At 43.9% G+C, this 26,322-nt stretch overlaps 1 protein-coding gene across 1 annotated transcript in view; it reads left to right on the forward strand.

The window, feature by feature from the left end:
* LOC308293784 (copine-8-like) overlaps positions 1 to 26,322 on the forward strand; it is a gene marked incomplete at both ends in the record, with an annotated part of 156,466 nt that overhangs the window by 67,385 nt on the left and 62,759 nt on the right. Inside the window, 2 exons of the mRNA XM_080736412.1 lie at positions 1,499 to 1,538; positions 22,809 to 22,885. Coding sequence (XP_080592538.1) covers positions 1,499 to 1,538; positions 22,809 to 22,885 — 117 coding nt within the window. The remainder of the gene's footprint in view (positions 1 to 1,498; positions 1,539 to 22,808; positions 22,886 to 26,322) is intronic.

The following is a 26,322-nucleotide window of genomic DNA, read 5'->3' on the forward strand; positions in this document are numbered from 1 at the left end:
GGACAAATGGCCATAACTTTTTTTCCCGCAATGTTTCCGGCAGAGCAGGCCTCTCATTCTGTGTACCTTAATGACCAAATGAATAGAAAAAAATAAAATAAAAAGTATGTCATGACGTGACGACACAGGTAAAACCCTATTCTTTGAGCTTTTGGGCCTGTGGCTGACTATATGCACTGTTATGCTCCCTAGACGAGGAACCCTACTGACCTTGGTGACCCATCTAGGACTATCATTAGGCCAAAAGTTCCACTTCCAAACACAAGATTAATCCAAATCTAAAGGGCAGATTGCCTTGAAGCTTTCTGAGCACATTCATGCTCCTGGGAAGATTAGCCTTAACCATTTTGAGTGACCCCCGTGATCTTTCCTCTAGCTATCGGTTTTGCACAGATATTTCATCAGTTAATTGCAGCGTTCACAAACCCTTCTGATTTTGGTGGCCAAAGTCTCCACTTTTGTTCTGTGTTAAAAATCCCTTTTTAGCTTCATTTCATTTTAAAGTGAATAATTTGTGTTTATCCATTATTTAATCAGTTCTGGCATTAATTATTATCAACTCCAAAGAAATATAAATCCTCCCTCTTTTTAGAATAATATGGTGCTCTGAAGATGTCAGTCAGTTCAAACCACATTGGTTTGAACTGACTGCACCAAACAACCACGCCTTGGTATACCACTAAACCAGTGTTGTTTTTGACAGCAAATTTTGATTTAGTTTTAGTCATAGTCTTTTGAATAAAATGTAATTTAGTTTTAGTCATCATTTAGTCACCTGAAAAGTTTTAGTTTTAGTCTAATTTTAGTCAACTAAATATCATAAGATTTTAGGCGACTAAAACCACATTTGATTTAGTCAACTAAAATGTATTTTGGCAGGCCTTGATGGCATCGTAATGACAGATTTTACACTTGGTTGTGTGCTGAAAAAAGCTGCGCGACGCGTTGTGAGCTTGTAGATCTGCTATTTTCAACACGCAACACCTGTGAGCAACCAAAACATAAAATGACTCTGTTCTCCACCAGTCCCTCCCTAACGTTTTAGTCTAGTTTTTATTTTGTTGACGAAATTGTCAATATATTTAGTCTTAGTTTTAGTCATCACAGCTTAGTTTTTTTTTTTTTTTTTTCGTTTTTATTTAGTTTTCGTCAGTGAAAAAAACGGCACTAAACCCTGTCAGGTTTTGTAAACAATGACTCTTAGTTTTGATATTATTTTGAAATTACCTGTTGGGAGTTAAATTTAAATTCATAGATTTTATTTGACTATTATTATTTTTATTATTATTTTTGCAGATTGTCTGCTTTGTTTACTTAATAGTCTACTTAATTGACTATTGTTTATTTTCCCTAATACAGAGCAGTAAGTATATAATGCATGACAATACGACATACATATCCCATGCAGGACTACCGGTATGCACAAATGGAGGAAAAACAGGGAACATTAAGCACACACTAATCAATGCTGTGCCTTGTCTGTCTACTATCTCCCCAGGTATGATTTGGACTCCAAGAGCGAAAATCTTTCTAAACATGTGAGTATCCTCTCATCTTCCCTTAACTCATACCTCGCGATCCCCGTAGAGACCGTAGATTTCCCGCTGTACCGCGCTGCCATGCCCGTAGAGCCCGTAAAGTTTAATTAGCTTTAATCATTATGAAAGGATTAAAAGTATTAGCGCAGATTTTCGCTGATTCTGGCTCTTTAGGCCCGCCCCCCTAACTGTATCCGGTCATTTCCGGTCTGGACCGGATCCAGCTTTCCGTATCCAGTCTGAGCCTGGGCCATAGTCCCGCCTCCATTGGTTTACTGTGTAACAAAAGAGAAAGCTACTCGGCGACGGAACGCTCATTTTTCAATCGGATTTTTGCGTTTGGAAACTTTGATCCAGTCTCTACACGCCTGGATTATGATCCCCGCACATATCGTGCGTTTTGTGCGCGAACGTGTCCACGCGTTACCATAGCGCACAGTTGGCTTTTTTCAATGCTTTTTCATGTAAACACTGGCTGATAAGCAGAGATACAGCGTGGCAACGGATATGTCTTTTTCAATGGGGTTTTTTGTATTCGAAAGCTTGTCACCGAGTCTACACGTCTACTAGATGAGTCGCGCACAGATTGTGCACGATGCGTGCGCGTGCCCACGCTAAAAGGTAAGGACAATTTGGCAGCTGCTTACTACAGCTATGTTTAAAATGGCAGAGAAAAAGTTAACGGCTGAGCAACAGCAGGCACGTCAATGCGTGGAATTTACTGCACACATACAATATGCTTGAAAAGCTCCAATTGATGTCAATGATACCGGCTACAACAGAAAGTGTGAGCCCAGCATACTGTACGCATGCTCTGAAATTAGCCTTACATTAAGTCGCTCCTGCAGTGGCTTCCGCATTTTGGCTTTGGGATGGCTGCGCGAGCGACTTACCGTTTATACAGACAGGTCGGGGGTATGGTCGGCAAAGCTGCTATTGCGGCTCTACACATGCACAAATGCGAAACATAGCTTCCGGACAAGTTCTACAAGGTTTATGCGACTTGTCTGGAAGCCTTGTTTAATGTATTAATCCGTATTTTTAAATAAAATGAGTTTTTACCATGTGTGTGTCGATTTCAAATCGAGCATCTCTGGTTTGGTTAAAGATGGCTGCACTTATCACGTGACGTTCATCCATTCCCCCATTCAAATCCATTGCCACATCAAATCAAGTTGGGCTCCCATCGACTTTCTGGGTATCTAAGTAGGATATGAGGGGTCTAACTAGGGGTTTGTCATGATGCTGAATCCATTGCAAGCATTTGTTTTGCACACAAAAAACATTCCTTGGGCTACAAATGGCCTCAGAAAACGATGGTTTAGTGATGAAAAGTGATGAGTCATCACTTTTCATCACTTTTCACAGTTTTGTGGGTGTTTTCAGGGGCCATTTCTGGGGTATGTTTTTCTGTGGTGACCCCGAAGGTCGCCGACTCGGGCGCCCTAGCTAAATCATTAAAGCATGCCCTGGGCTACATCTGTGCAAAATTTGGCACTTTTAGACTGATTTGCACGAAATTACCATTCTATCTCCCTAAGGCCTCCGACTAAGACTTCAAACTGATCAAATCACATGAGCATTCTCTACAGCAGTGGTTCTCAACCTTTTCAGGCCGCGACCCCCCAAATAATCATAATTTTAACTGGGGACCCCCCCCCCACCCCACCCTGACGAGTACTAAGAGTTGAGGCATTACATTTTGTATAACTTCTATAACTTCTATCGTCTATTTTCACAATTTCTGCCTCTAATATTTGACAATTTAACCAATGTTTAATTTGTCGTTTTAGAAAGTCTTTGAATTCACTTTAGAAATGTGCTGATACCCTCACACTTGTTTACTGTTGAGTGAGAAAACAATGTTGCACATTAGGTTAATCATCTGGCGACCCCCCAAAATAATTTGGGGACCCACAGGTTGAGAACCACGGCTCTACAGGAGTAATAGCCTAATCATCTTGTCTATCAGGACGCCAGAAATGAGTGTATTCCATAAACTGTAATTGACATCCCCCCTCTCCATAATCAATAATAAGCAACATGCGGTTCCAAAACAAAAAGAAATGCTTGATTGTGAATGTGATTAAACAGCACGAGGGTTGTTTTCAAAAGATTCTTTGATTGCATAAAAGGTAACATTTATTTATTTGAAAACTTTAGTTACTAGTTATTTTGCAGACATAAATTAACAGTAAGACTCCCTAATCGGTAAGATAAGCGACCGTCAGGTCGGCAACCTCATGATGGCCCTAGAAGAGGGGCATGAGGGGTGGAGGTTGTGGTTTGCCAGCCAAGGAGTGTCTGTGCAAAGCTTGGCATGGATAGGGGCAACGGTGCCGGAGATAAGAGTAGGGCAAAAGTGTAAAGTAAAGTAAAATATTATATTTCCACCACTGTTCTTTGGTGTAGCCCGGGTGTCATACATTAGCCGGCCCCTAATCAGTAACACATTCACAGAAATATCACACAGCCAAGGAGTCTGTCTTCTTCAGACCAATTCTATAGAGGCTTGATTTTGCTGTTTGCGTCATCCTCACATCACAGCCTGACAGTTCAGAAGTGTCAGTTATGCAAATGGGAACAAAATGATCTTGTCTGCATTTTAGAAGTTTTAATGTGAAAGGATATTCTAGGGTTTTGTATCAGCTGAATCGCACATCTTACCCCCAAGCCCTGCTTGTACAGTATGTGTTGGAGAATTCAGCGTCAGCCTCTGCATTTATTACAGTAAAATTATACACGGTTGCAAACAAACAGTGTTATTATTCGTCGTTGTCGGATGGAAACCTTGTATGTCCAAAACCGTTTGTTTTGTATTTAACGTCTAAAAAATGTACTAAACTAGTGGAAACAGCTGATCTACAAGCACACAACGCCTCGCATCGCGAGGCGTTGTGTGCTTGTAGATCGGCTGTTTTCACTACTTTTGTGCGACGGCCTTGTATGATGAAGCAGGGCTTTGCTTTGCGAAAAAACATACACATTTGAAACTTGGAGATACGATGTTTCTGCCCGACAGTGACGTATTACTTTGTTTTACTGTCACTAAGTGAAGGAAAGTAGATGCAATTTAACAATGCAATAGCACAGTGCTACAGTAGCAAGTGGCTGTGAAAAATGTGTTAGCTTTTAGCTTAATTTATAATCAGTAATGCAGGCAACGCTCGACACGGCGACTCGCTCACTTTAGCTCGCTCGGCGGTGTCTCGCGTGGCTCGAGGTCGCTTGAGACGGTGCGCCTCCGTTTTCTCAGTCTTGCATTCAGCCAATGAGAGTGCAGGGAGGGCGGCGCTTGCCCAAATGTCGCTACGATTCACTATTACGCGGCACTTGAAAACCAGTGCTGCACTCTACTGCCACTTCCTGGTGTGGAGAGATACGGCCTCTGATTTCCTCAAGGCATTGTGCTGTCAGCACACAGTTTGTGCTAAACTAATGCCAGCTTTTGCTAACAAACTGCCATTATATAGTCTGTTGTAGTTTGAAGTAGTCTGAAATGGTCCATTTGGTGGAGAGTCACCTTAAAGGAGTAGTTCATCCCCAAAATGACTTTTTTATATTGATTACTCATGCCATGGAGAGTAGAGTTCAATAATATTTTTTGGTTTATGTCACATTCCTAAGACAAAAATGTGATAACAATAAATGTACCCCCATTCGTTCTGGATGGGGGTACATCGGGTCCCCATCCGGAATCAATGGGGGTAAATTTACTCGAATCAAATTTTTGTCTTAGGAATGTGACAAAAACCCAAAAATATTATTGAACTCTACTCTCCATGGGATGATTAATCAATAGAAAAAAAGTCATTTTGGGGGTGAACTACTCCTTTAAGGTGTTAAAAATCATAAAGCCTGTTTTACAGCCTATATAAATTATATATTATTATACTATAATGTACCAGCTTGCATATACTTTCCAACCACTTTGACACCAAACTTGTTTCCCTTCTCATTTTAATATATTAATATTTTTTAACTATTTAAATTTATATTCTTCATTCAAAAATTTAAGAAAACATCACTTGTTTTGTATTGTTGAGTGACTAGTGTTTTTGTCCAGTTCATGTGAAGCCACATCACACAGAAAGGCACACAGACAGAGCTGTGCTACAGACCCTGGGACAGGTGGCATTAGAGACAGCTAGCTGTCACACAGGCTGATTCAGTTCAGAGCCTCCCTGATGAAAGCAGCCAGTCTGGAGAGAAGGAGAGCCAAAGTCTTCTCCAGAGAAAGCACACTAACAACTCCAGCCGCACACCCCGTACATCAGGGTTCCCCAATAGGCGGCTCGCGGGCCATTTGCAGCCCGCGGGGGGCTACTGTCTGGCCCACACCAACCCCAGTAATAATGGTGGTATAAGAGCAACAACACTATTATATCGTCGTTGTCGGGTGGAAATCTTGTATCTCCAAATGTGTACGTTCTTTCGCAAACCATACAAGGCAGTCGCACAAAAGTAGTGAAAACAGCAGATCTACAAGCACACAACGCCTCGCACCGCGAGGCGTTGTGTGCTTGTAGATCGGCTGTTTTCACTAGTTTAAAGCATTTTTAAAATGATAAATTCAAAACGAACGGTTTTGGACATACACGATTTTCACCCGACAACGACGAAAACTGTCGCTGGAGTAGTGGGAACGCCACCGCGCCCCCTGCAATGTTGTGGCCCTCGGCTTGGTACCCTAGACATGATTCGGCCCTTGGGTAAAACTAATTGGGGAACCCTGCCGTACATACTATTTTGGGGGTCGCGGCCTGAAAAGCTTGAGGACCACTGCTCTAGAGTATAATCACTGATCAGCTCATCTCCATTCCTATCCTCTGCCTTTCCCACCTCCAGCTGTAGGCATCAGATCTCAACCTCCCTCTACACACACACAGAACGTGGCCACGTTCTGGCCATACAGTATAGTTTCCCCCACACATTGCATTCGTTTTCCCCAAGCCATTGAGTAAAAGGAGAACGCCCTTGCAGGACTTGACTTGATCCTAGGCCAGCCCATATAGAGTTCAACCCATATAGTTACCCATACATTATATCCTCACTGCCAACCCCAGTCATACTGCTTTCCCTCAGTCAAAGACCCCAACCAACCCATCCTTGCCCTTGGGGGTCTAACACTGAGTACAACCAACACTGTCAGTGCAGCGATTTGCTCTCCGAATGAGGACTGGGGGGACGCTTGGGTGCTTCCTGTCATCGGCGAGGATGTGGGGGAGATCTGAGATATGGAATACAGATCTTTATCTCTTTCTCTCTCTCTCATCCCCGGCTATAAATAACATGAAGCGAATGAATGCGTTCGTTTACAGTATCTCACTTGACAGCTACTGTATATAAGTTCCAAGGCTGGAAGGATGGCGACGCGTCCTCCCACAACAGCAGATGTTTTCTCCCTGACATACGCTTCCTATACCCTGCGCCGATACCGTACACGCATGCCTGCAGGGGAAGATGTGAATTTCTCAGAAAGATATGGGGGGGATAGATTGCAGTGGTGAGCTCTAATTAACCCATTTAGAACGGGTACACTTTATTCTGTATCATTATTTTATGCTTTAACTATTGAAAAATAGCAGATATACAAGCTCACAGCGCGGCACCGAGTGCCGCGCTGCGAGCTTGTAGATCTGCTATTTTTTGAAAAATCATGAAAATTTGAATTTTGACCCGATTCTATAAGTGTCTTTTGAATCCTTCTAAGGGTTTTTTGTCAGCAATCTGGCCAGCCATCGTCAAATAAAAGGTCCTTTTCACTTAACTGGAGCTCAGTTGGTCTGTTCTTGAGAGACTACTATGTCAGTGGTTCTCAAACGTTTTCATGTGAAGGACCCCCAAAATGATATTTATTTGGCCACGGACCCCCATCTCAAAATATCTAGTTCCAGGGACCACCCAGAAGCAAAATTTGATTTACAAACGTTCGCTTTAAAAATACATATATTCAAAGATTTGCACACATTTTCACAACTTTTTTTCAAAAATAGCAGATCTGCAAGCTCGCAGCGTGGCACTCGGTGCTGCGCTGTGAGCTTGTATATCTGCTATTTTTCACTGGTTAAAGCATTCAATAATTCTAGGCCTAAATGGGTTAAGGTCTGTGTTATCCTCCTGGGTTCTATGAGGTTAACTGCATGTCCCTTGAAGTCATGACACTGTTCGTGTCTTGTAGTTTTGTATTCTCATGGATTATTTAAACACGTTTTCTGCTCTATTAGTAGTGTAGTGGAAAGAGATGTGGATATGGGAGAAAGAGAGCAAAGGAAATAATGAGCCCAATTATGGTATCTCCCCACAATGTGACTGGCTCTGGTCCTAAGGTACATGGCATATCGTCACTGTCGGGCAGAAACCTCGTATCTCCAAGTTTCAAATGTGTACGTCTTTTGGTAAAGCAAAGCCCTGCTTCATCATACAAGACCGTCGCACAAAACTAGTGAAAACAGCAGATCTACAAGCACACAACGCCTCGCGACGCGAGGCGCTGTGTGCTTGTAGATCGGCTGTTTTCACTAGTTTAGTCTATTCTTTTTAGATGATAAATACGAAACGAACGGTTTTGGACATACAAGGTTTCCAGCCGACAACGACGATATGTGTAGCTAGTAGAGCCGCCAGGAAATTCATTGATATTCACCGATGTATTTTATTTCCCAATGTGCTGCAAAGGCATGTCTTTTTCTGGTTAAAATCACTGCCAATTTCTATATGTTGTAATGTTTAAAATAGCCTTTGACTCTAGGGCAGGGTTCCCCAATAGGCGGCCTGCGGGCCATTTGCGGCCCGCGGGGGGCTACTGTCTGGCCCACACCAACACCCCAGTAATAATGGTGGTATAAGAGCAGCAACAACACTAGTATATCGTCATTGTCGGGTGGAAAACCTGTATCTCAAAATGTCTATGTTCTTTCGCAAAGTAAAGCTTCATCAAACAAGGCTGTTGCACAAAAGTAGTGAAAACAGCAGATCTACAAGCACACAACGCCTCGCACCTGCGAGGCGTTGTGTCCTTGTAGATCGGCTGTTTTCACTAGTTTAAATCATTTTTAAAATGATAAATGCAAAACAAACGGTTTTGGACATACAAGATTTTCACCCGACAACGACGATATCTGAACTGTCACTGGAGTAGCGGGAACGCCTCCGTCGCCCCCTGCAATGTTTGCTTGGTACCCTAGACATAATTCGGCCCTTGGGAAAACTAATTGGGGAACCCTGCTCTAGGGTGATAATGTTTTAATCTTTCTGCTCATTTCCCAAACAAATAGTCATCATATTAGTTGACGGTCCTAGTTTATACTGGAGATGGATCCTTTAATTAACACATTGTGTACGGCACATCTTGCTCATCCAATAGACAAAGGCCTTTGAAATTATCATAAAACGCTGTATTCACTTAATGGAACACTGTTTCTTAATTAGAGACACAGCCAAATCCTCACTGTTAATTATAAATATTAATGTAAACAAGTGAGATTAACACAAGGGGATTTTTCTTTGTTTACTGCACAAACATATGGAGGCAATCTTCAGTGCTTAATTTTGCCGGCACATATGTTAATAGCAACAAAGAATTACATGTTGAGGTCATGGCTCATCCTCTTCAAAACCGCACTAATCTACTACGACCACATGAATGTTTATTTCACCCATTTACAGAGGATGTTAGTTTTAACTGAAAGAGGCCTGCATAACATGATAGACTTTTTTTAATAGTTCATTGAGACTTACAGTTAAGTTTTACAACTAGAAAATTAACTATGCAAATATTTCTATTTTTGCACGTGTTTCTTCTGTCAGCGACCAGCTCAGTGGCCTTGTGGTTTGAGTGTCCGTCCACTAGGGCTGTCACAATTATTACATAATCGTCTAATCATGATTATTTGACATAATCGCGATTATTTTTCATAATCGTCTTAATCGTTTCCATGTTGAAAAACGTTCATATATTTAAAAATCGAACCTCTGTTCGAAGTGGAGCTGTGTGTGTGTGTGTGTGTGTGTGTGTGTGTGTGTGTGTGTGTGTGTGTGTGTGTGTGTGTGTGTGTGTGTGTGTGTGTGTGTACTGCAGTTGATGCTCAGGGCAGGCTAGACTCAACAGCACCTCTCTGGTCACCCAGGGTTACTACATACAGGCTACATACAGACCCACATACCCACATACCCACCCACATACCTACACACACGGCCACGTATAGGGAGCTTGTGTTCCACACAGCTCCAAAAAGAGTCAAAAATAGTGGAATATAGGGTTCGATTCCCGCCGGGGGACACTGTGGGTGCTGGGGGCGTGTTCCCTCCTCCGCGTCATCAGTGCCCACACCCTAGGTGGGGTTGGCAAAAGGGCCTTTCTGTGTGGAGTTTGCATGTTCTCCCCGTGTCTCCTAGGGTAGATACCCTCACAAAACATGCAGTAATCCTGGTCTCTATAAAGCCTCCCCCTGGCCAGCCGGGGCGCCTGATGGAGGGGAATGGAACTGGTTGGAATAACGTGTTCCTTCCACGCGCTACGTCCAACCGGGGAAACTCCCCCTGTCAGGTGATAAGAAGCGGCCTGCTCACTCCTCATGCATTGAAGGAAGCATGAGCTCAGTTCGGGGCCCTCCCCAGGTTGGCAGAGGGAGAGTAGAGCCCAGGATCACAGCTTAGGCAATTGGCACCGGGTGAAAAAATGGGTTACAAAAATCGTGGGATAAAAATTTAGAAAAAAAATAAATAAATAGTGGAAATAGCCGATCTACAAGTTCACAACGCGTCGCGTTGTGAACTTGTAGATCGGCTATTTCCACTATGAATGTTCTTTTTTAAGTATAAAGTTGTCAAATATGTTAGTAATTTCTCTGTATATTTAGGTTATGTGCCATGTACAACTTAAAAGCCTAAAAGCCAAACAGAAATGTAATTGTCATTGACAAAAACACAATTAAATCGTTAATCGCAATTATTTGAGTGACAATTAATCGTCATGTAAAATGTCATAATTGTGACAGCCCTAGCATCCACCCTGAGATTGGGAGGTTGGTCATGCCAAAGAAGAGAAAAGAAGACAAGATAAAAATGGAACCCAATGCCTCCCGCTTGGCACTCAGCAACAAGGGTTAGATTGGGGGTATACTGTGTCATGTCCAGGGGGTGCACTTGTACATCATGGCTGGGGAATGTACCGGTACTTGTATATCAAGCCACCGCATGCTACAGAAACAGGACATAGGCCCTTGCCCTGTTAGCCACATGGCTTACTTCTCCTGTGAGAATCTGGTTGTGTTGTTTTTTTCTCTCTAGATAATTAACCACTTAAACCAATTTGTTGTACTACAAATAGTGAAAATACAACGCCTCGCGCTGCGAGGCCTTGTGAGCTTGTAGGTCTGCTATTTTTGGCTCAAGTTCTCAGAATATGGACACTATAGGGTTCAAGTGGTTATCACTGCACCTTTAGTAAAGTACCAGTAAGACTCCCTAATCGGGAGATAAGCGACCGTAGGTGGCTTTGCAAGAATCGGCCTGATGGTGGCGCTAGAAGAGGGCCATGTGAGAAATGAGGGGTGGGGTCTGCGCGGCGCCGAGGCGGACGAATAGGTACCGGCCCCGGCTCTCCCGGTCGCTCCTAGCCGGAGTTACGGCATTTTATGTGAGCTGCAGTGTAGGGGGTCCTCCACTGGGGGCACCACCACTTTTGCATCCGTTCTGGAGCACCAGGAGTCGGTGGTCCCCGGGAATTCCCCGTGAGCAGCCCCGTTGGGGTGGTCATTTGGTCATTTTTGCACATTTTTTTTTTTTTTTTTTTACATCTGGGGGTCCCCCAGGGAGCTGGGGGTCCCTGTAGCTCCGGGGGTCCTTGGAGGTTGTAGTTGGCAGGTAAGGAGTGTGTGTGCAAAATGTGGCATGGATGGGGGCAACGGTTGTGGAGATATGAGCAGGGGAAAAGTGTGACGTGTGATGTGTCACTCACAGAGGGACATTTTTTTTACACCTGGGGGTCCCCCAGGGACCTGGGGGTCCCTGGAGCTCCGGGGGTCCTTGGAGGTTGTAGTTTGGCAGGTAAGGAGTGTGTGTGCAAAATGTCGCATGGATGGGGGCAACGGTTGTGGAGATATGAGCAGGGCAAAAGTGTGACTCACTGACTCACTCACTGACAGACAGCCTGTGGAGGTTTTGGTAGTAAATGCAACCTACGGTCGCAACAAACTGTATGGAAGCTTACTGCTGTTACTGATGCGTGATTATGGATCCAACTGGGAAAGATGGATGGAAACGGCATAGAGCGCTCGTTTTCACAGTTATTGTCCACGACACTGCAAGCGGCGCGAAGGCCAGCGGACCTTGGTCCTGCTCTTCGCCCCCGAGCGCCGCAGGCGCGAGTGGCCGTGGTGAATGCAATCGTTATATTTATGCCCAGGCCGTAAGGCCTGGGCAAGCGCACGATAAACGCCATGATAATTGGGTACCGTGCACCTTGCGCGGTCCAAGTGACTACAACGGAGCGCTCCCTACGTCCGGTTCAGCCAATCACAAGCTTCAAAAATGAGTCCGGGGCGTGGTTATCCATCTTTCCCAGTTGGATCTATAATCACGCGTTACTGATACAAAAGTATAGACTAGGTGAATATTTACTAAGTGGAGTGTAGCAGTCGTCAGTCTTTTTTACACTCAACTATTTATAATTAGGTCCAGCTGCTATTCAGCCAGCTCTTATTTATCAAACAATACATCTAATTAACTTCAAAACCAAGATTTATAAGTTTGAAATAATTGTGATATTGAATTGAAGTCATATCGCCCAGCCCTAAAACATTTTAACATGTGGTACTCTCTCCTCCACTCGGAACCAATTGAGGCTAATAAAATTAGATTGAATAATTATTCTGGGATGGAGTTCTACCTCACTAAGTCTTCTCCAATTTCTCAAGGATTTGGTGGTGTAATCAAAATGACATGAAACAAGCGATATTTCAGGAGCACTTCTAATTATGAATATATTCTGGCAAGAAATATTTCAATTTACTTAACCTTTGAGATAAAATGTTGTGGCAAACTCTCTCCAGATATCGAATTTGAAGTAAGAACTTCCTTAGCTGTAACTTGGCTGTAGGTCACCTGATACCATTCTGCACCCAGGAATAATTTAACACTAGTAAGGGCGAGGTCGCGCCAATTCTTGGCCATCTGGCCAGTGATATATATCGGACCAGTTACCCATGGAGCATGATGGTCAACAATGTTATGTCAAAACATGCCCATATGGGCATTACCAAATATGGGCTTCCCAGATATAAAACGTATGTTAAATGTCTAAATGCACGCTAGCATTGTGTGTGTGTGTGTGTGTGTGTGTGTCCCACAAGGTGTGGTGGAAAATAGTCGATCTACAAGTTCACAACACGTCGCTATTTTACTCTTACGAGTACATTTTGAATTCCGGGCGTTTACTTCTAACAGAGTGTTTCTACAGCAGTATTTCCACCACTGAGTCGAACTGAACAGCTGTCCCATCACGGTCGGGGACAGCAGCATAAAAGCGTTGTCTCACCGGCCATGGCGCGGGTGTTTTCTCTCTGGTCATTACAGTGAAACCACGTCCCCCCCCCCAATTGATACAACTCTATATAAAACAAACGTTAATATGAATTAGATAGGCCACGTCACGCCGAACTAATGGAATGCAGAGAGCACATATTTAGTGAGTGGCATGAAATATTTCTTTTCTACCCAGAAACTGGAAGCTACACAGAAATGGCTACAGAGACAGCAGAAAGCTCTGAAACCACAAGCCTATGGGCCAATTGAACCATATCATTGCTCCCTATCACAAGTGACTCATTGATATAACTTTGGGCGGCCGAGCGTCTAGTCGGCAACCTGGCCAACTCGGGAACAATGTAAATAGGGAATGAATGCCCCACCCTTTAATGCAAACCCCATTATACCTGTTGTCATAGGATCCATTTTGACCATCTGTTTGCGTGTATCCTTTTATGCCCATATATGGAGATATCTGTCTGTCCATTTTATGCCCATATATATGGAGATCTCTGTAGAACCCGTTTTGACCATCTGTTTGCCTGTGTCCATTTATGCAACTTTGCTACACTAATGTTGCCATTTAGCGACCTTAACAAAGATATCTTATGGAATGAAAACCCTCTAATATATTCAAACAATTTTATTTTCGCATTTTCTGACTTTTAAAAACGGCGACATATGGACCTTTCCACCAGCACCAGTCACATATATGGAGATATCTGTATCTGTCTGTCTGCATCCATTTTATGCCCATGTATGGAGATCTCTGCAGAGTGCAGACACAGTGCCGGTTCCGGAAAACCCTGATGTAAGACATCAGAATCCGACCTTTCGTGCCGGTTCCGGAAAATCGCGTATCGGGTCGGGTCGAGGCCGGGCACTGCACTACCTGCTGCGGCGGGGAACGCGCGTGCCGAATTTGAAATAGGGAATGAATGCCCCACCCTTTAATGCAAACCCCATTATACCTGTTGTCAGAGGACCCGTTTTGACCATCTGTTTGCCTGTGTCCACTTATGCCCATATATGAAGAACTCTGCAGACACCGTGCAGGTTCCGGAAAACTCTGATGTCAGACATCAGCTCCGCATACGGGCGTCCATTTTATGCCCATACAGTATAATGGAGATCTCTATGAATGCCCTACCCTTTAATGCAAACCCCATTATACCTGTTGTCATAGGACCCGTTTTGACCATCTGTTTGCCTGTGTCCATTTATGCCCATTGACTCATGTGGTGTACGTGATGTCAGAGACTTTTATGAAGTGAATGCGCCGATTTCCTCCGGAACAGCCTGATGTCAACAATCAGCTCCGCATAAGGAGATTCCGAACGTTTTGCGCCAGTTTCGGAAAACCGCGTGTGGGGTCGGGTCGAGGCCCGGCACTGCACGCCGCGCCCGGTGGGACGAACGGTTCTCGAGATACGCGGATTACATACACGCAGACTCACAGAGACTTCTCGCATTTATAGATAGATATATATTTATAGAAAAAGTGATTTTGTGTTTCATGACTCTTTAATTAGTAAAGCCAAGCAGGGCTTGGGCAAGTTATGGCCTGGGGCTGGGGATCTCCATATATGGGCATAAAAGCGGATTTTGTTTCTGGGAATGCCCATATATTTATTTTATTTTATACTTTATTAGTAATAATATGTATCCATATATACATACAATATATTTAATGCCCATACATGGAGATCTCTATCTGAACCAGCCACACAGATATGGGCCATGCCGTTACCATCTGGCCAGTGATATAAATCGATTTACATCTGGGGGTCCCCCAGGGAGCTGGGGGTCCCTGTAGCTCCGGGGGTCCTTGGAGGTTGTAGTTGGCAGGTAAGGAGTGTGTGTGCAAAATGTGGCATGGATGGGGGCAACGGTTGTGGAGATATGAGCAGGGGAAAAGTGTGACGTGTGATGTGTCACTCACAGAGGGACATTTTTTTTACACCTGGGGGTCCCCCAGGGACCTGGGGGTCCCTGGAGCTCCGGGGGTCCTTGGAGGTTGTAGTTTGGCAGGTAAGGAGTGTGTGTGCAAAATGTCGCATGGATGGGGGCAACGGTTGTGGAGATATGAGCAGGGCAAAAGTGTGACTCACTGACTCACTCACTGACAGACAGCCTGTGGAGGTTTTGGTAGTAAATGCAACCTACGGTCGCAACAAACTGTATGGAAGCTTACTGCTGTTACTGATGCGTGATTATGGATCCAACTGGGAAAGATGGATGGAAACGGCATAGAGCGCTCGTTTTCACAGTTATTGTCCACGACACTGCAAGCGGCGCGAAGGCCAGCGGACCTTGGCGCGAGTGGCCGCGAAGAGCGGGCCAGGGCCGCGCGGCCGGCGGAGCGCCGCGCGAGTTACGAAGCCGTGGTGAATGCAATCGTTATATTTATGCCCAGGCCGTAAGGCCTGGGCAAGCGCACGATAAACGCCATGATAATTGGGTACCGTGCACCTTGCGCGGTCCAAGTGACTACAACGGAGCGCTCCCTACGTCCGGTTCAGCCAATCACAAGCTTCAAAAATGAGTCCGGGGCGTGGTTATCCATCTTTCCCAGTTGGATCTATAATCACGCGTTACTGATACAAAAGTATAGACTAGGTGAATATTTACTAAGTGGAGTGTAGCAGTCGTCAGTCTTTTTTACACTCAACTATTTATAATTAGGTCCAGCTGCTATTCAGCCAGCTCTTATTTATCAAACAATACATCTAATTAACTTCAAAACCAAGATTTATAAGTTTGAAATAATTGTGATATTGAATTGAAGTCATATCGCCCAGCCCTAAAACATTTTAACATGTGGTACTCTCTCCTCCACTCGGAACCAATTGAGGCTAATAAAATTAGATTGAATAATTATTCTGGGATGGAGTTCTACCTCACTAAGTCTTCTCCAATTTCTCAAGGATTTGGTGGTGTAATCAAAATGACATGAAACAAGCGATATTTCAGGAGCACTTCTAATTATGAATATATTCTGGCAAGAAATATTTCAATTTACTTAACCTTTGAGATAAAATGTTGTGGCAAACTCTCTCCAGATATCGAATTTGAAGTAAGAACTTCCTTAGCTGTAACTTGGCTGTAGGTCACCTGATACCATTCTGCACCCAGGAATAATTTAACACTAGTAAGGGCGAGGTCGCGCCAATTCTTGGCCATCTGGCCAGTGATATATATCGGACCAGTTACCCATGGAGCATGATGGTCAACAATGTTATGTCAAAACATGCCCATATGGGCATTACCAAATATGGGCTTCCCAGATATAAAACGTATGTTAAATGTCTAAATGCACGCTAGCATTGTGTGTGTGTGTGTGTGTGTGTGTGTGTCCCACAAGGTGTGGTGGAAAATAGTCGATCTACAAGTTCACAACACGTCGCTATTTTACTCTTACGAGTACATTTTGAATTCCGGGCGTTTACTTCTAACAGAGTGTTTCTACAGCAGTATTTCCACCACTGAGTCGAACTGAACAGCTGTCCCATCACGGTCGGGGACAGCAGCATAAAAGCGTTGTCTCACCGGCCATGGCGCGGGTGTTTTCTCTCTGGTCATTACAGTGAAACCACGTCCCCCCCCCCAATTGATACAACTCTATATAAAACAAACGTTAATATGAATTAGATAGGCCACGTCACGCCGAACTAATGGAATGCAGAGAGCACATATTTAGTGAGTGGCATGAAATATTTCTTTTCTACCCAGAAACTGGAAGCTACACAGAAATGGCTACAGAGACAGCAGAAAGCTCTGAAACCACAAGCCTATGGGCCAATTGAACCATATCATTGCTCCCTATCACAAGTGACTCATTGATATAACTTTGGGCGGCCGAGCGTCTAGTCGGCAACCTGGCCAACTCGGGAACAATGTAAATAGGGAATGAATGCCCCACCCTTTAATGCAAACCCCATTATACCTGTTGTCATAGGATCCATTTTGACCATCTGTTTGCGTGTATCCTTTTATGCCCATATATGGAGATATCTGTCTGTCCATTTTATGCCCATATATATGGAGATCTCTGTAGAACCCGTTTTGACCATCTGTTTGCCTGTGTCCATTTATGCAACTTTGCTACACTAATGTTGCCATTTAGCGACCTTAACAAAGATATCTTATGGAATGAAAACCCTCTAATATATTCAAACAATTTTATTTTCGCATTTTCTGACTTTTAAAAACGGCGACATATGGACCTTTCCACCAGCACCAGTCACATATATGGAGATATCTGTATCTGTCTGTCTGCATCCATTTTATGCCCATGTATGGAGATCTCTGCAGAGTGCAGACACAGTGCCGGTTCCGGAAAACCCTGATGTAAGACATCAGAATCCGACCTTTCGTGCCGGTTCCGGAAAATCGCGTATCGGGTCGGGTCGAGGCCGGGCACTGCACTACCTGCTGCGGCGGGGAACGCGCGTGCCGAATTTGAAATAGGGAATGAATGCCCCACCCTTTAATGCAAACCCCATTATACCTGTTGTCAGAGGACCCGTTTTGACCATCTGTTTGCCTGTGTCCACTTATGCCCATATATGAAGAACTCTGCAGACACCGTGCAGGTTCCGGAAAACTCTGATGTCAGACATCAGCTCCGCATACGGGCGTCCATTTTATGCCCATACAGTATAATGGAGATCTCTATGAATGCCCTACCCTTTAATGCAAACCCCATTATACCTGTTGTCATAGGACCCGTTTTGACCATCTGTTTGCCTGTGTCCATTTATGCCCATTGACTCATGTGGTGTACGTGATGTCAGAGACTTTTATGAAGTGAATGCGCCGATTTCCTCCGGAACAGCCTGATGTCAACAATCAGCTCCGCATAAGGAGATTCCGAACGTTTTGCGCCAGTTTCGGAAAACCGCGTGTGGGGTCGGGTCGAGGCCCGGCACTGCACGCCGCGCCCGGTGGGACGAACGGTTCTCGAGATACGCGGATTACATACACGCAGACTCACAGAGACTTCTCGCATTTATAGATAGATATATATTTATAGAAAAAGTGATTTTGTGTTTCATGACTCTTTAATTAGTAAAGCCAAGCAGGGCTTGGGCAAGTTATGGCCTGGGGCTGGGGATCTCCATATATGGGCATAAAAGCAGATTTTGTTTCTGGGAATGCCCATATATTTATTTTATTTTATACTTTATTAGTAATAATATGTATCCATATATACATACAATATATTTAATGCCCATACATGGAGATCTCTATCTGAACCAGCCACACAGATATGGGCCATGCCGTTACCATCTGGCCAGTGATATAAATCGATTTACATCTGGGGGTCCCCCAGGGAGCTGGGGGTCCCTGTAGCTCCGGGGGTCCTTGGAGGTTGTAGTTGGCAGGTAAGGAGTGTGTGTGCAAAATGTGGCATGGATGGGGGCAACGGTTGTGGAGATATGAGCAGGGGAAAAGTGTGACGTGTGATGTGTCACTCACAGAGGGACATTTTTTTTACACCTGGGGGTCCCCCAGGGACCTGGGGGTCCCTGGAGCTCCGGGGGTCCTTGGAGGTTGTAGTTTGGCAGGTAAGGAGTGTGTGTGCAAAATGTCGCATGGATGGGGGCAACGGTTGTGGAGATATGAGCAGGGCAAAAGTGTGACTCACTGACTCACTCACTGACAGACAGCCTGTGGAGGTTTTGGTAGTAAATGCAACCTTCGGTCGCAACAAACTGTATGGAAGCTTACTGCTGTTACTGATGCGTGATTAATGATCCAACTGGGAAAGATGGATGGAAACGGCATAGAGCGCTCGTTTTCACAGTTATTGTCCACGACACTGCAAGCGGCGCGAAGGCCAGCGGACCTTGGTCCTGCTCTTCGCCCCCGAGCGCCGCAGGCGCGAGTGGCCGCGAAGAGCGGGCCAGGGCCGCGCGGCCGGCGGAGCGCCGCGCGAGTTACGAAGCCGTGGTGAATGCAATCGTTATATTTATGCCCAGGCCGTAAGGCCTGGGCAAGCGCACGATAAACGCCATGATAATTGGGTACCGTGCACCTTGCGCGGTCCAAGTGACTACAACGGAGCGCTCCCTACGTCCGGTTCAGCCAATCACAAGCTTCAAAAATGAGTCCGGGGCGTGGTTATCCATCTTTCCCAGTTGGATCTATAATCACGCGTTACTGATACAAAAGTATAGACTAGGTGAATATTTACTAAGTGGAGTGTAGCAGTCGTCAGTCTTTTTTACACTCAACTATTTATAATTAGGTCCAGCTGCTATTCAGCCAGCTCTTATTTATCAAACAATACATCTAATTAACTTCAAAACCAAGATTTATAAGTTTGAAATAATTGTGATATTGAATTGAAGTCATATCGCCCAGCCCTAAAACATTTTAACATGTGGTACTCTCTCCTCCACTCGGAACCAATTGAGGCTAATAAAATTAGATTGAATAATTATTCTGGGATGGAGTTCTACCTCACTAAGTCTTCTCCAATTTCTCAAGGATTTGGTGGTGTAATCAAAATGACATGAAACAAGCGATATTTCAGGAGCACTTCTAATTATGAATATATTCTGGCAAGAAATATTTCAATTTACTTAACCTTTGAGATAAAATGTTGTGGCAAACTCTCTCCAGATATCGAATTTGAAGTAAGAACTTCCTTAGCTGTAACTTGGCTGTAGGTCACCTGATACCATTCTGCACCCAGGAATAATTTAACACTAGTAAGGGCGAGGTCGCGCCAATTCTTGGCCATCTGGCCAGTGATATATATCGGACCAGTTACCCATGGAGCATGATGGTCAACAATGTTATGTCAAAACATGCCCATATGGGCATTACCAAATATGGGCTTCCCAGATATAAAACGTATGTTAAATGTCTAAATGCACGCTAGCATTGTGTGTGTGTGTGTGTGTGTGTGTGTCCCACAAGGTGTGGTGGAAAATAGTCGATCTACAAGTTCACAACACGTCGCTATTTTACTCTTACGAGTACATTTTGAATTCCGGGCGTTTACTTCTAACAGAGTGTTTCTACAGCAGTATTTCCACCACTGAGTCGAACTGAACAGCTGTCCCATCACGGTCGGGGACAGCAGCATAAAAGCGTTGTCTCACCGGCCATGGCGCGGGTGTTTTCTCTCTGGTCATTACAGTGAAACCACGTCCCCCCCCCCAATTGATACAACTCTATATAAAACAAACGTTAATATGAATTAGATAGGCCACGTCACGCCGAACTAATGGAATGCAGAGAGCACATATTTAGTGAGTGGCATGAAATATTTCTTTTCTACCCAGAAACTGGAAGCTACACAGAAATGGCTACAGAGACAGCAGAAAGCTCTGAAACCACAAGCCTATGGGCCAATTGAACCATATCATTGCTCCCTATCACAAGTGACTCATTGATATAACTTTGGGCGGCCGAGCGTCTAGTCGGCAACCTGGCCAACTCGGGAACAATGTAAATAGGGAATGAATGCCCCACCCTTTAATGCAAACCCCATTATACCTGTTGTCATAGGATCCATTTTGACCATCTGTTTGCGTGTATCCTTTTATGCCCATATATGGAGATATCTGTCTGTCCATTTTATGCCCATATATATGGAGATCTCTGTAGAACCCGTTTTGACCATCTGTTTGCCTGTGTCCATTTATGCAACTTTGCTACACTAATGTTGCCATTTAGCGACCTTAACAAAGATATCTTATGGAATGAAAACCCTCTAATATATTCAAACAATTTTATTTTCGCATTTTCTGACTTTTAAAAACGGCGACATATGGACCTTTCCACCAGCACCAGTCACATATATGGAGATATCTGTATCTGTCTGTCTGCATCCATTTTATGCCCATGTATGGAGATCTCTGCAGAGTGCAGACACAGTGCCGGTTCCGGAAAACCCTGATGTAAGACATCAGAATCCGACCTTTCGTGCCGGTTCCGGAAAATCGCGTATCGGGTCGGGTCGAGGCCGGGCACTGCACTACCTGCTGCGGCGGGGAACGCGCGTGCCGAATTTGAAATAGGGAATGAATGCCCCACCCTTTAATGCAAACCCCATTATACCTGTTGTCAGAGGACCCGTTTTGACCATCTGTTTGCCTGTGTCCACTTATGCCCATATATGAAGAACTCTGCAGACACCGTGCAGGTTCCGGAAAACTCTGATGTCAGACATCAGCTCCGCATACGGGCGTCCATTTTATGCCCATACAGTATAATGGAGATCTCTATGAATGCCCTACCCTTTAATGCAAACCCCATTATACCTGTTGTCATAGGACCCGTTTTGACCATCTGTTTGCCTGTGTCCATTTATGCCCATTGACTCATGTGGTGTACGTGATGTCAGAGACTTTTATGAAGTGAATGCGCCGATTTCCTCCGGAACAGCCTGATGTCAACAATCAGCTCCGCATAAGGAGATTCCGAACGTTTTGCGCCAGTTTCGGAAAACCGCGTGTGGGGTCGGGTCGAGGCCCGGCACTGCACGCCGCGCCCGGTGGGACGAACGGTTCTCGAGATACGCGGATTACATACACGCAGACTCACAGAGACTTCTCGCATTTATAGATAGATATATATTTATAGAAAAAGTGATTTTGTGTTTCATGACTCTTTAATTAGTAAAGCCAAGCAGGGCTTGGGCAAGTTATGGCCTGGGGCTGGGGATCTCCATATATGGGCATAAAAGCGGATTTTGTTTCTGGGAATGCCCATATATTTATTTTATTTTATACTTTATTAGTAATAATATGTATCCATATATACATACAATATATTTAATGCCCATACATGGAGATCTCTATCTGAACCAGCCACACAGATATGGGCCATGCCGTTACCATCTGGCCAGTGATATAAATCGATGACATCAGAGTATGATGTCAGAGCGACAAACCCATAGAACCATACACACACCCATAGAACCATAGACTGTAAAAATGTGTACTTACTGACTGACGGACGGACGGACGGACGGACGGACGGACGGACGGACAAGCTGTGACATTTCTCATGGTATACTGCGACCTTCGGTCGCAATTAGATCCAAAGAATATGACTCTGTTTTATCTACTAGTTATCTGATAACCAGGTGTTGATTTATTTTTTTGTCATGATTATGAGAGACTTTGAGAGCTGAATCATCAGCGAACAGGAACAGGTTTCAATCACTGGCTGACTTTGTTGACTTATTATATGTCGTTAACATATAATAAAAAGGAAAAGAGGAAATAAAATGCTCCGTTGAGATCCCACATGTTAGCGGTTGTCCCACTCTGACATTGATATTATAACTGTTAGGTTATTGTGGGCCACCAATGTTCAGAATCTGTCGAAGTTGAGCGATTAATGGTGATGAAGTTATTGTACAGACAAAATATGTTGATTTGTGGGAGCGTAGAATATAGTTTTGTGTTTGAGTTAGCTTTGTATTGTATTGTTATTAATGTGAAGTGGCTTTGTTATAATATTAAAATCAACAAAATCGGACAGATCCGTCTTGATCTGCCTCTGCCTTTCAAACTTTAGATGCCAATCTTAGCCAATCATGATGGAATATGAAACAGATCCGTCTTGATCACATGACTATAGAGATAATGTGTACCGATTTGCGTGATGTTTGGACAAAATATGTAGCCGTAATACAACTAATACAGCAAAAACCTCCTGGTGGCGCTATATTCATGATTTGTGTTGATGATGATGTGTATTTGTTTGTGTGTACAGGATTTCCTGGGACAGGCATTCTGCACTCTTGGCGAAATAGTAGGTTCCTTGGGCAGCTGCATGGAAAAAACCTTAATGTAAGTACACATTTACACATGCACACACACACACACACACACACACACACACACACACACACACACACACACACACAGGTTGTTAGAGCGAGAGAGGCAGATCTTCTCCTACAGTATGTGCTTTTAAGCACCATGGACAGCGACACTGTTGCAAAACTTCTGTCACCTATTATAAGTTTAGCTAAAACACAAGGCCGGCATTAGCTTTTTGAGTGGTGGCCACACCGTCTCCTTAGCGTGACCGTGTATGTAGCTATGCGTCTATGTGTCTATGTACAGTGTATCAAGAGTTTCAGTTAGCCGGTATTTACCGGCCATTGACCGGTTAAATGTTTAATTGGCCGGTAATTATAAAGTCCACCGGCCACCGTGGCCGGCTGGGAAAATGTCTCTTAGGCTATTTTATCATTTAATCTTATTATTCACATAATTATTTGGCTAAAGTAAGGCCACAACCATTAAAACCTAAGTATCATAATTTTAAAATTGTATCATGTTCTGTGAGTGACACGACAGCGCAGCTCGATCGCCGCTGCTGCTGCTTCATGCTGCGCTGTGCTCATTAGATCAGTCTATATTCGTCGTACGATGGTTATGCGCATTGAAAATATCAGAGTTACAAGCTCACAACACGTCACAACACACCGTGCTGTGAGCTTATATGTATGTCTGCTATTTTAGATATGCACACGGCCATACGGAGAAGCACGCATCAAGTTTCACAGCTGACAAGTCCAGCAGCTTGTAACAATCACTGCTGTACAGCGTGGGTTTAGTGTTATGATCCGAACAGAACTGGAGTTCTTCCGAGGTAATCTGGACTAAGCTGGACCCAGTAGACGATAATAAAAAAGGGACCCGAACTCTGTGGAATCACATGGATATTATACAAGCACGCACTTTCTGATCGCATGGATGGTGCCATTGTGGTGGTCTCTCGCTCTCTACCTCTCTGTAAAGCATTTTAATTAATTTCCTAGTGTACTGTAAAAAGCTCACTTTTGATTGACAACTGCTTCACATGTATTACAAATGGGAGACACAGGCAACAGTATAGAGAACTGAAAATAACCACAGGATCATCAGTCAATGTGGATGAGTATCGGTGTGTAAGCAATGTGTGGATGGACATGTAAAGGTATGTGCAGCATGGATGTTGTAAGGTACAAACCTAGAGAGTAATCATATGAACAGAACAGAGGCAATCTGCAGAGAAAAAGTCAGCTATTTATAGGCCCCATTCTCCCTGACGATCCCTGCAATAAATGTATTTAAACATAATACTGTACCAATTTATATAATGATTCATGAAGGCAGGCAGGCAGGCAGGCAGGCAGGCAGGCAGGCAGGCAGGCACGACGCACGCACGCACGCACGCACGCACACACACACACACACACACACACACACACACACACACACACACACACACACACACACACACACACACACCCATATACTGTAGCCATACACAATACACATTCACCTCGTTAGACATTAGGACCGCCCTACATCATCAGTCATAACCCAGTTCTTGCATTTGAATGGAGTTTTGTACAGTTGGAAGCATATCTAAGACAGGTCTGCCCTGAGGTGCATGTTGTGGTTTGTGACTTACTCTACATCAGTCACAGATTCCACTGTCCCTGAAAACAGGGTTTTGGACAAGCGTTCTCTGACACCATCGGGATGTTTTGTGAAACCACTACTCTTGACCTTTCTAAAGCCCCCCGACTCACTGCTAGTAGGGCTGTCACGATTATAACATTTTACATGACAATTAATTGTCACTTAAATAATTGCGATTATCGATTTAATTGTGTATTTGTCGTTGACAATTGCATTTCTGTTTGGCTTGTAGGCTTTGAAGTTGCACATGGCAAATGACACATAACCTAAATATACCAAGACATATTTGACAAATGTATAATTAAAAAAGAACATTGATAGTGGAAATAGCAGATCTACAAAAAGTGTTTGAAACTATATTAACATTTTTCAACATGGAAACGATTATGACGATTATGTAAAATAATTGCGATTACCTCAAATAATTGCGATTAGACGATTATGTAATAATTGTGACCTAACTGCTAGCGTCAGACGCACGCATCATCAGCCCAGCCATTGCTGCAGCCACACTGTAGGCGTCAGGTGGACGGCTCAAAACCTTTTTGACACGTCTTTCAGAGCTCGCTTCTATTTTGGACCTGCTGACGCTCAGCACAGACCAGAAGGAGAGAAGGAGAAGAGAGTGAATGGAAGGATGGAGCACAGTGCAGACTATCCAGTGTGCATGTGCATGTGTGTGGATAATAGGGTGCTGGCCTCCCCCAAAAAAAGTTTAGAACCACTTGTGCTTTACTTTAACTTTTCTGCTTTTACTGTTTTTGAACGTCACCTTTCACTCTGTACTTAGTCTGCTTTTTGTCCCCTCTACACCAAAGCTCTTTGCTAAAAAAAAATAGCCGATCTACAAGCTCACAATGCCTCACAGCACGAGGCCTTGTGAGCTTGTAGATTGGCTTTTTTTGGCTAAAGTTCTCAGAATATGGACAGGACACTAGGGTTCAAGTGGTTAATACAAAAAAGGAGGAAAAACGTTCTATCACTCAAAGATTTGGAGGACCCCCTGTAGTAACTCTGAGGACCCCCTAGGGGTCCCAGACCCCCTGTTGAAGACCCACACTTTAATGTAAAAGACTTGGAGCTGCATGCTTTGTATTACATTTCATTACCGCGGTCAACATCACAGAATCCTCATCCTCTGACGTAAATACCAAATGGCTCAGTACTAGATTTGGAATTCCGGTTCATTTGACAATGATGAATTGAAATTCAACATGAGCCCTTTTATTAACATCAGATGGCGTGGGGGGGTCTTTGAAGTGAAACAGAGCGCGACATGAATATGAGCCAAGAGATGTTGATGAGAGCGTTCTCTCTTTGTCCTGTTTGTCTGCGTCTGTCTCTGACAGAGATGAATGGCACAACAGAGGCAGTGAATGTTAATGTTGTAAACAAGCCCAAGATGGTAAACAATCTGCTGCTCAGTGTTGTTTTATTTTGACAACAGTCTTTTGAGTGAAAAGCAATTTAGTTTTAGTCATAATTTAGTTACCTGAAAAGTTTTAGTTTTAGTCTAATTTTAGGTTTTAGGCGATTAATCTACAGTTGATTTAGTCAACTGAAATGAATTTTGGCAGGCCTTGATGGCATCGTAATGACTGATTTTACACTTGGTTTTGTGCTGAAAATAGCCGACACCTGAGAGCAACCAAACATAAAATGACTCTCTTCTCCACTAGTCCCTCCCTAACGTTTTAGTGTAGTTTTTATTTTGTTGATGAAATTGTCAATATATTTAGTCTTAGTTTTAGTCCCTTCAGTCCTGCCTACGGAACTCGACTGTCGGGCCAAATAACCGCGATAATGCA

Source organism: Nannobrachium achirus (genome assembly GCF_963921795.1).
Source record: "Nannobrachium achirus genome assembly, chromosome: 11".
Lineage (NCBI taxonomy): Eukaryota > Metazoa > Chordata > Actinopteri > Myctophiformes > Myctophidae > Nannobrachium > Nannobrachium achirus.